This window comes from Magnolia sinica, chromosome 7 (genome assembly GCF_029962835.1).
Source record: "Magnolia sinica isolate HGM2019 chromosome 7, MsV1, whole genome shotgun sequence".
In the NCBI taxonomy this organism is placed as follows: Eukaryota; Viridiplantae; Streptophyta; class Magnoliopsida; order Magnoliales; family Magnoliaceae; genus Magnolia; species Magnolia sinica.
Window position 1 is genome coordinate 92,752,426 of NC_080579.1, and position 12,063 is coordinate 92,764,488.

Genomic DNA, 12,063 nt, shown 5'->3' on the forward strand with positions numbered 1-12,063 from the left:
ATCTATTTTTCCCATAACAATACACATTGTGGATTGATGATTGATGTAGAGCGGGTCACGGACACTTTCATGTCCAAGATGGATCAGAGAAGGCCCGTTCAAAGTAGAAGTCATTAAGACCGTCAGAACCTTAAAACAGGCATATCTCGCAAATCGGAATGAGTTACTCGATGTATCATATATGATTTTAGGCTGGGACGAGCTACTTTAGCCAACCAACCTGGCCATGCAGGGTTGCTCATGCCGAATTTATGAGATTCCATCATATCGACGGCCGAATTCCATGTTTAATTCTGTTTTTACTATAAATAGTAAGTTTTAGTTTGATTATAACTCTTCATCCGTTGGGCTTTAAGAGTTGTGTCTAACATGAAAAGTTCTTAAAATAATTAGGAGAATAATGTGGTTAAGCCATACAAGACACCATAAAAGTAAATTTACTATTTACAGTAAGTGACAAATTTTAAGGAGTTTCGTTATAGTTTGCTTCTGATTTCTTTACTATTGCTTGGTATCCCTATTTAAAGGGTTGTGAACTCATTTATTTCAATCATTAATCAATTTCAAATTTTATAGAATCTATTTTCTATTTTTCTTGCTTTCTTTCTCGTGGATTCGAGAAGCCTCTATGAGGAGTCCAGATAAGCTCCGTGGATTCGAAACAGTTATCCTCTTAAGGGAGACGGTGCTCGACCTCATCACGTTCATCCCTGCGTCAACGATACTACTTGTGGGTCGCAGTTATTCTCTTGCATTAAATGCGTCATGCAAGCACCCAAACCCTTCATAAAAAGGAAAATTTAACTTAAAAACCAAACCCCCTAAATGCGTCATGCAGTCACCCAAATCCTTTGTGAAAGAAAAATCAACCTGGAGAATCAACCCTTCCTATATGCAACCCTTGGTAATCATGTCCTTCTAACTAATATCTTATGATTTTCAGTGTCTATCCTCCTCATACATTCTTTATAACCATCGACCCTTTGTAATCCTATCATTTCAGCATTATAATCTTATTGCAAGAATCAATCTTGTAACCATAAACCATCCTTATGGTTTCCAAAGTTACTTGTCATGTCATTGCCTTCGTGGTTTCCATCTTTTATTTAGATTTATCATCTTTAAGTTGTGCAGGAAGAGATGCAAAGATTGTTGCACATCTGCAAGAATTTCATCCCTTTGAAGATTCAGACATTCTTATGTGGGAAATCACTACCATTTTATGAATGGTTTGAGTTATTCTTATAGGATTCAAAAAAGCTTGACAATTTTACATTCTGGTGACTGAACGGCTCTATTCTCGTCAAAATCTTTAGGATTAGCTTAGAGAAGTGAAAGAAGATATTAACCACGACCAAGCCACCATAAAGACCCTTCGGGTGAAATACCATGACGCCTGGCTATATGTCCTAAAACTCCATAACCTCAAAGAAAGTCTAGGATGTCAAGTTGAAATAAAAGGTCGTAATGCAAAGCTTGAAAGTTGTCTTCATGAAGTTATAATTCAAATTCAAAAAGCCCGATAAGTATAACTATTAGTAGGCAAATTAATGGATCAAGCTTAAAGATCTCATAACCCAGGAAGTTAGCCTCCTTGCGAGAATACTCACCTAGTATGAATAATAAGAGGTCCTAACATATTTGTGGATGGAGAATTTATCAGTCTCTGCCGCGGTTTTGGCTAATTGGACCTCTTGATACGAGTCGATTCAAATTCGACCAAATTAAGATATATTGCCTTTTATATATGCAGTTGTCCAATCATCTTTTTAATGAACAAATCGTGGTCCACCTTTTTCCTATATATGCCACTACACTTTGTGTTTTTGTGTCACATTCTTTGGAACGCATAAACTCTGTGGATTGCCAATACACACTTTGTATTGCTGATAAACTCAGTGGATCACTTATATATATTATGGATCGTCGATACATACTAAATTGCTCATACACATTATAGCTTGTTCACTCCCCAAGTATAGGGTTGTGATGTAGTAATAAACTCGGTAAGACTGAGGTCGAATCCACAGGGACTGATACTTGTACGTTATCTGAAACCAAGTAGAACCAGAACTAGACTAAGATGTGATCTAAACTAAATAGAATTTAAGGAATAATTGTGGAATAATTATCTAAAACTTTAAGGAATTCAGAGGAAGGAAACTAGGGATTCAGAAGATCCACTTGTAGAGATCAGGGAGATCTTATGCCTGCTTCAAAAATCATGGAAATTAAACTGAACTTCTTCTGATATAATTTTAAAGAGATGAAAGGTATATAAATTAGAATGGATTCCATCACCTCACCATGCACAGGAGACAAAGTTAACAAAAGAATTAAACTAATTACCAACCAATCAACATGCCATGAAGGTCAGGAAGGGTACCATCATCCAACCATGCCCATGAAACGATGGCGAACAACAGGGCTTCCTGACGTCATAAACATAATAAGAAAAAAGAAATACTCAAAGCCATTGCAAATCCATTGTAATTTCAGTCACAACAGGCCATTAAAAGTTAAAAATATTCCCATAATTAAATCAAAAATCCCTTCAATCTAAACAAAAGGCACCTACATAAATTCTCCCATCAGACTACAAGCTTCATCTCTTAGCCCTAGCTAAGAGGTTTAGCCTAACATGATGAGGCTAGAACACATAAGAATAAAATAAAACAAAATAAAGATCTCTAAACGAACAACTCTCCTTATCTCTAACTTCAAGTCCAGCCCAAGCCTTCACTGCTCACGTCCTCCTCCTTGGAATTGAATACCCACTCTCTCTCTTTATTCTCCCTTTTATAAGTGTTGCAATCGGTGGCTGGAGTCGGTGGAGAGTCTTTACGCATCACCGTGCGCATGCAAAAGAACAACGCAAATCGGCTTGCGTTTGACTTGAATTTCTGGACAGTGGACATCCCATCTTTGGTTCTGACTGCATGGCCATGGTCTTGGCCACCTGATGCAACGTGTGGACGGTCTGGATCAGAGATCCGACCGTGATCTCGTTCACAAAACGATCGCCAAAACCGGACAGCGTCCGGACTCGCGTATTGCGTAAGAAGTGCGAAATTTCAGATTTTCGGCGTCAGTGGGGCCCACGATTGATGTTATAGGAGAGATCCGATCCGTCCATTGAATTTCTCTCGGAATTTCAGTCAGGAAGGTGTATTTTTGACATTCTTTTGATGTGGCCCACAGGATCTTTTATTCCGCCGTCCATCCTGCGTTTAACGACTAGGATCTTTCAATCACTTGAATGATGTCAAAAGGAGAGCTAGGCGAGACTTACACGTCCCCTCTGGACACAATAGACGGTCCAAATCCTTCAACTGACTGATGTGTGGGGCCCACTATCTTCCGCAAGACGGACAGAGTCCGTCCATTACACGGACGCTGGCGAGTTCCGTTTTAGGAAGAAAGGTCGGTCAAACCGACTTTGACCAGCCTGGCTGGTCCGGTGCACAGCTAGTGTACATGTGCACTTTGCACATGTCGCTCGAGGTGGGACTCACTGTGATACTTGTGGGAGATCTAATCCGTCCATCCCTTCCATCATATCATTTAAACCGTTGAGGACAATTTAGAAGAATATCCAGATTGTAGGTGGGCCTAAAATTGGAGATTAATGGGCTGATCTGTCCGTTAGGCCACTTCCCAAGTGATCCAATGGCTGAAATTTAATATGTACGGTTTATTTATGGTCCCCATCACATGTATGAAGCTTCGAGTCAATCGGATGGCAAGAACCCTGTAATCTTGCATTCTGGACCATTTTCGGGCCTCTTTAACATGAACGGTTTGATTTTCTCGAATACTTGGCATGTAAATCCATTGATCTCAGTCCTCTGGAGTCCCCTCCAATGCCTTTGGTGTCATCAGAGCGTTAAATCTATGCTTTATCATTCTTTTTCAATCTAAGCTCGTAAGTACACTCTGCATCACAAACATGATTAAATCAGCCATTAAACGGTATTATGCTTGTAGATCCAAGTAATAACTGGGGTCTAATATACAATATTTGACCCTCAACACTTGTCAATATTCATTGAACGCATATGGATATTGTTATGGATGTAGTGTGAATGTTGAATGGACAACTACATAGGGCCTGCCTTCATGGTTACTTCAAATGTAACTTGTTAATAAAGTCACGAGTGATCATCATTCCAGTGTGCAGATAACGATCAAAGCTGGGGTGAGTTGTCTGAGATAACCCGTACAAGATAGTAGTCAGTCATATACCGCTCTCCCAATGCTTCTTCACCATATATGATGTGTATTTGACACCAACGATTAAATTCATCAATAATTCTTGAACTCATATAGAAAAATGCAACTGAACCCCTTAACACATGAGATGGAAGAATATTGTAATTCACTATGGATCGTCGATCCACAATGACTATAGGTGACCCACAGTGACTATCGACATTCAACAGTGACTATTGGCGATCTAAAGCGAATATCGGCAATCCACGTTGATTATCAGCGATCCACGGTGACTATCGATAATCCATAGTAAATATCGATGATCCATGTTGACCATTGATGATCAACAATGAATATCGGCGATCTATGTTGATTATCAATGATCCACAATAAATATCGGCTGTCCACAGTGAGTATCGGCGATCTAAGCTGACTATCGGCAATCCACATTGAATATATGTGATCCACGCTTAATATTGTCGATTCACAATGACTATGAACACTCCATGTCAACTATTGTTGACTATCGGTGATTCACGTCGATTATTGACGATCCATGTTGATCCATTGTGACCATTGGCGATAGAGCTGGGCATCGGACCAAGTCGAATCGGATTGGGCCCAACTCGACCAGATCCGAGTTCTGCATGGCCTGACCCGAACTCGGTCAAAACCGGGACCGAGTCCTGGTCCTCTGACCCAATCCGATCCTAACCCATGTGGCCCTGGACCGATCCGAGTCCAACTCGGTCAGGAAAACCGAGTCGGATCGGATTGGCCCAGGTTCGGATCCGATCCAAGAAAAACAAAAAAGAGGAGAGAGAGAGAGGGAGGGAGAGAGAGAGAGAGAGAGAGAGAGAGAGAGAGAGAGAGAGAGAGAGATTTTGTACCTTGATATGACATCGCTTCTTCTTGTTGAATCTGAGATTAGTGTGATTGAGACTGCAGTAGCCATCTAAACACCAGCCTGGAATGGGACGGTTTAAGGAGCACAGACCCACATTACCAGCAATTCAGCAAATCCCTAAATCATGTGGTTAGGAATGTTCCATCACCACACTCTAGGCCAGTGATCTCATCCAAAAGTGGCCCACCAAATCAGCAATTTCCCATCATGTGTTCAGTACATGAACAGCCAGGCTGAAATAGAATTTGTATGAAGTCCACATCAAAGTAGCATTTCTCCAACAAAGAAATTATTGTTCTTTCTATGGCTCCCTCGCGCCCCACCTGCAATAAATCAAGAGCTTTGTGACCATGTGGGACTCAGACTTGTGGTCCAGTCCAGTGGGATATATACGTGGGACTTGTGATCTACTTGCATCAAAACTATAACTTGTTGATGAGTACCCAAAGTTCCTCATAAATATTAAATCAAGAGGTAGTGTGCACTTCACGTGCTTGGAGAGTCGGTTGTACCTATCTCCCATTGTCTTAGGAAAATAGATGGAATCCCAACATGTTTGAAAATAGGATTTGAAGATTTAGTTTGGAGATACATACCATATTCTTATCCACTGTCGTCGAATGATGGGAGATATGCATTCGTCGTGGATTCTAACTAGGCATGATGAGACTTGTTTACTTTATGCTGGAGGCATTACGAAACTCTTTTCATATAGAGAAACTTCTTGACTAAGTTCATATCTTCACCTTTCCTGTACACTGTAAAAAAAGATGCAACCTTTAACACAACATTATATCTCCTGATTAGTTGTGAACGGGTGTTTCATGTTGGTTCTCGTTTGCAATTTGGGATGGATAGTTAGGCAATATTTCGAGTAGATATAAACAACCTATTATATCTCTTGATTAGATGGAACACTTGCAATTCAGTTGACTTGTACATCCAAACAAATAAGTAGGCCACATTTGGAAAAACTTGTGGTTTGGAAAAACATCCAACTCATGGGCATGTGCCTTAAGAAGTATTTAGATGTGTGGATGAGGTTGCTCATGGATGTGGAGGATTTCCTAAAAGTTGATGGTGGCTACCTTGAAAATCACCATCAATAGCTCACAAAACAAAAGTTATTGAGACAATGTGTTAGATTGCACCATTATTTCATGAAAATATCACGATATTTTGTGCCACATTAGACACGATATTTAGTGCAACCAAGATGTTAAGAAGTTGTATGGATAAAAAATTGTTATGGTTGCGGCAAATACCATGAAATTTCATGACTAATCAGTCTAATTTGGTGTAGATTTTCATGAAATTTGGTACCAAACACACTTTAAGCTAAATTTTAAAAAAAAAAAAAAAAAAAGAAAGAAAGAAAGAAAGAAAAAGAAAAAGATTAGGTAACATGCACATACTAACATAAACCATGTCCAACATCATGTCCAAAATCAAAAGTAAAAAAACCTAACAAGTACATACTGACTATAGATTAGGTAAAACTTTCATACATTCAAAACCCTCTATATGATGAATGCCTTTGTGACATGTAACTAAATGAACCTTGTCCATAATAGTAACCCCCTCCTCCACCTCCACCTTCGTCGTCAGATTCGTCCTTTGGTTCTCTTTTTACTGATTCAACTGCAGGAGAACTCTTGGGCGGCTCCGAGCTGGATGTGTCCAAAAAATGGTCGTTTACCTCTGCTGAATCGGATAGTGGGGATCCCTTCCCATCGTCGTCATTCACAGATGCAAGAACTTTTTTTAGACGCTTTTTATAATCCGATTTGTACGGGATTCCCAATAGCCTATAAAATGCTGCAAGACTTTTAACAAACTTTGATGGTCTACTTGTGCCTGCTTCAGCATCATGTTGTTTCGGAAGTGAATGTTGTTGTTTGGTACTTCTTGATTTGTATGTCATTTGCATGCTTTCTTTGATGACCTCTTTATAATCTCGTTCTTCTTGCTCCCTTAAAATTTTATCTTGTTCCTCTTCTCTACTAATGGTGGTTGTGGGAGGCCTGGAACTAAGGCTAGGGCCAGTTGCAGTTCCTCTGCTAAACCCTTCTTCATTTATAAGAGGCCTACTTCTATATATTTTTTGGTTAGTTGTATTGGTTGTAGTTACAGGGTGAGGGTTGTGGGAAGTCTTTGTATTAGAATCGAGAATGGCTCCAAATAAATCTCGAACATCCTGAGAAGCTTTGCTACAAGGTGCGACATCTCCTCCTCGACAAGCCAAATGTAATTTGAGTCGATTTGTTTTGTTAACAAACTGTTTTCCACACAACTTACATTTCAACTTTATCTTTCCATCCTGGGAGTAGGTTTGGACTCCATAATCCCAAATATCCGCCGATGCATCATCTTCCGATGACATATCTACTGTATATCTGGTTAGCTTAGGACAAAAAAAAAGAGTTATGAATGAACACAATTACCTAAAAATATAATAAAAGATTTAAACAACATTATCTAATTGAATAGTACTAATGAAAAAAGAGAAATATTCATCCACCCATAAAACATAACCATAAAACTTCAATGTAACTGTTTTAACAAAATTACAAAGAATATGATATGACAAAATTAGAAGACATTAAAATCATATTGCAGCTGCAGGCACTGTCTCTTCAATCTTATCACTCTCCTCTTCATCGAACTCCTCATCAATAGAGGTCTCTTTCCCCCACATCGGACGCAGCTAATCCTGAGTACAAACAACGGATTCAGGTGTAAGTGAGCTTCTATACTTACTTACGACCCTACTCCCCGTACTAAAAGCGGATTCTGAAGCCACAGTTGAAATTGGAATTGATAATTTATCGCGTGCCATTAACGAGAACACAGGGTACTGTAACTTACCAGATCTCATCCTCCACCACTCCAAAATGTCAAAATCATCGCCTTTGTTTAGAACTAGAATATCCTCCTTTCTGTGCTTGAGTCCCTTTCAACTGTGTATAGTAAGACATGAAATCATCTGTCGTGTCTTCTTGCGATTCATCAACAGCAGAACTAGAACTCACATGAGGAGATTGTTCTTTTGCGGCACATGCATACAAATTGTATAATTCACTGGCTGCACTAGAAATCTTTTCGGCCTCAGCAACACCCATCACACCATACAACCTATTACATATGAAGCAAACCATAAACATCTTGTACCGAGGATCAAGAACAACTGCAACACCCATTAACAGACTACACTCAGACCAATACTTATCAAACTTTACCTACATACCTATGATCATGAAGTGTAAAAAGTCTTGTCCACTACTACTTTTACGCAAGGCATCTTTTACCTTCCAAAGTTCAGGCAAAAATATATTTGCTGTTGGATACTTGCAGCCTGAAAATTTCTTTGTGCTGTTGTAAAAAACAGAAAGGAACTTACGAACTGATTCAGCTCTTGACCAGTCATCTTCAGAAGGTAGCCAAATATACGCACTATCATGCTCCGCATAGTGAGAGAAGGCAGGTCTCAAAGCTATAGCTGAATCCAACATTTCAAAAGTTGAATTCCAACGTGTCGTGACATCTAACTTCATTGTTCTCTGAGTTGACAAATTCAACCGCTTCACGATCTCATTCCATGCATGTAATCGTGAAGGTGACCCCCGTATGTACTTTACACTCTCTCTTATATTTTCGATCGTGGGATCGATTATTTTAAGGCCTTCTTGTACAATCAAGTTTAGGATGTGGGCACAACACCTAACATGGAATATCTTTCCACCAAAATACAAGTTACCAGTGGCCTTAAACTAGTTGCGCAAATTCATTATCACGCTATCATTTGCAGAGGCATTGTCTAGTGTAATTGTCGAAATCTTCTTCTCTATTCCCCACTCCATTAGACATCTGTGTATACAGTCTGAAATCATCAAACCACTATGAGGAGGCGCAAGATAACAGAAGTTTATTATTCTCTTGCAAAGCCTCCATTCAGCATTAACGTAGTGAGCAGTTAGGGACATATACCCCTTTCATTGATTGGATGCCGTACACAAATCTGATGTCAGGCTAATTTGAAAAATCGTGGCTAACTCTCCTTTCAACTTGACCTTCTCGCTTTCATACATCTTCATACACACCCTCCTGATTGTTGTACGAGAGACCTTCTCGTATCTGGGGTTAAGGCATTTGACTAGTCCAACAAAAGCAGCACTCTCTACCATCTGAAATGGTCTTTCATTTGAAATAATTAACTTAGTCGTCCACTCATTCACTAACTCTTTGTCATACTTGTAGATGGACACTGATGGACCCCCTGCAGATTGCGAAAATAAAAGTGTTTGTTGCCTTACCCCACTTCTTGCTTTTTTAAGACACTTTGCTAGATGTTTCTTCAATGTTGTGGTCGAATTATCTGCTTGCTTAGCGTACTGACTCTTGCAGTGTTTGCATTGTATCTTCACTTGGCCGTTCTTCAGGGTTACTTCTTCAAAATCTTCCCATACTGCCGACCTCTTTTTCGTACCCGCAACATGTGACTGTGTGGTACTAGTATCAACCATGTCGACGGGCACCTCTTCATGTTCAACACATAATCCTTCATCTTCAAGGATCATCGGTGATGTAATTGATCGACCACCAGGGGCCGGGGACAGGGTATTGGAAAGACCCTCGCTTTCCATCTGATAGTTGAAATATACTAAATCATATTAGCATTAGCAATCTAATGCTAACAGAGTTATACTAAATCCTAAATTAGTTATCCATCCAAGGTTGGATAGATTGTAATACTTTCATATTCTCATTTAAACATCCACGCCGAAAATCCGGCAGCATCTCCCCATGCCTCTCCAGATAAGTTAATCTTACGTTACATTCCGATGCCAAATATCTAAAGCAATGTAAAGATATTTGGCATTGGATATGAAACGAAAGAAATATATCTAAAGAGAAACGAGGAGATGGACCGCGGATCAGGTATGAACATTTAAATAGGTTATATGAAAACATACTATCTATCTAACCTTGAACTGTTCAAAAAGGGACAATTTGAGCGATTTCTATGTCATAAAAAACATACTATATTTATGTATGGCCACATAGAAATCCTCAAACGGGTAATTAATTATCTAACTTACGAATAACAATCACAAGTCACAACTATAAACCAACAAGTCACAATAATAATTTAAGAAGAAAAAATATAATATATATTAAGCTAACTATATAATGAGAAAAGCGAAGAAGCAATGTAATACAATTAGTTAATTATACAATTGTTAGCCATACAAGCACCTTTAGACATGCAAGTTATACAATATTTTCATTGCTTAAGAAAGTGATAAAATACATTGCATTACTACACGTGCTCATTGGTCTGCAAATGTCCAAATCAGTTTTTGAAAACAGGACTGAACGGTCAGATCTGAACTGGCTACAAAAATGAGACGGGTCATCAGAAACATTGCTCAACCAATGTAGTCAACAGCTTTCATTAAAAAAATATTGCCATAGGTGAAGTTCATAACCACCACTTCTACTTTAAAAACAAACACCTAACTACCGTGCCAAATATGCATTATTCATTAATTAATTTTATTTATATCAATCCAAATTAACTAGATTTCTTGCCCAAGACAGATTAACATGGGTTTGAGTCTGACTGAATTGGCTGGTGGTTGGATTGAACTGCCCAAAAACTCAGGCTCACTTGTGATTAAAGTGGGCCACAACAAAGGAAATAATTGACCGAGATTTTTTTCATGGTTCATTATATGATATACACTCCAACCATTATATGTCACGAGAAAAAGTAAGCCTGTGATCCAAAACAAGAACCCCATATGTAAAACAGGTGAGCCACGTCAAGGGAAACAGTTTAGAGGGTCAACATTACCCTGTATGCTATTTCTAATTATATGGTCTCCCAGAATCATGGATGAGACTTATTTTTGGGCCTTGGTTTGGTTCTACCATGCGGTGATGTACCTAGCTGTCACAGTGGATTTTACATAACTAACATGGTGCGGTCCATTGAAGGCACTTTCTTTGTCACTCTTTCTCTCCTCCCTCTATGGGCACCATTAAGCTTTTCATTGCGGAGCCTTCGACTGAAGGTGCTTTCTCTGTCACTCTTTCTAACCACGAGAGACATCCTTATCATTTATCAACCTCCTCCACCAAGGAAAAAAATCCACCGCACCCTCAACCCAACCCAAGTCCAACTTGAGCCTGGCCTGAACTCAACTTGAGCCTGTGCTAAATTTGGACTTTGGTTCAAAAAAAGCAGGCCGAGTCTGGACAAAGCTTGTCACAGCTTGGCACGTGAGGTGGAAGGCATCTAAACTAGGGTGTCAATGGGTCGGGGTCGGGCTTTAAAAATTAGAATTTTGAGTAGGTTGGCCTGACAACCCAACCCAAATCAGATCAAAATCCGGGCCGAGACCTACCTCAAGCCCAGCCCATTGACAGCTCTAATCTAAACCGGTGTTGGATTAGCAAGCCTGGACGCTATTTGCCTGTGCCTCGCCCACAAAAAGGTCCCGTGGTTGGAAGTTATGTGGGCCAACAGAGACTCCAGTAAGCAATCCACTCCCTTAATCAGTTTATAAAGCTTACAGTAGAATAGAAGTCCAAAAATCAGATAGATCCAAAACTCAATTGAGCCATGCCAGTCCAGGTAGGGGTGATCTTATCAACAAGTTGGATGACAAAAAAATAATAATTTATAGTGGGCCTTAAAATGGTTTTGATAATAGGTGTCATTATCACATGCTTTGTGTGGTATGGTCCACTTTAGCTTGGGTATTTTTCATTTTTGGGTTCATGTTATAACATGAGCTGAAAAATTAGAAGGACAATATGGATATAAAACACATGTATCACATTGGGTCCCATAATGTTCCTGCAAATCAACACACCACTGCTGCAAATAAACATTACAATGGGCCCTACGAAGTTTTTTAACGGTGGATATTCAATCA

At 39.4% G+C, this 12,063-nt stretch overlaps 1 protein-coding gene across 1 annotated transcript; it reads right to left on the minus strand.

The window, feature by feature from the left end:
* Positions 1–7,727: 7,727 nt before the first annotated feature.
* On the minus strand, positions 7,728–8,673 carry LOC131250714 (zinc finger BED domain-containing protein RICESLEEPER 1-like). Its single transcript, XM_058250993.1, has 3 exons — positions 8,367–8,673; positions 8,152–8,306; positions 7,728–7,826 (listed from the first exon to the last, which is right to left on the minus strand). The coding sequence occupies exons 1-3, from the start codon at positions 8,671–8,673 to the stop codon at positions 7,728–7,730; spliced, it is 561 nt and encodes a 186-aa protein (XP_058106976.1).
* Positions 8,674–12,063: the final 3,390 nt, after the last annotated feature.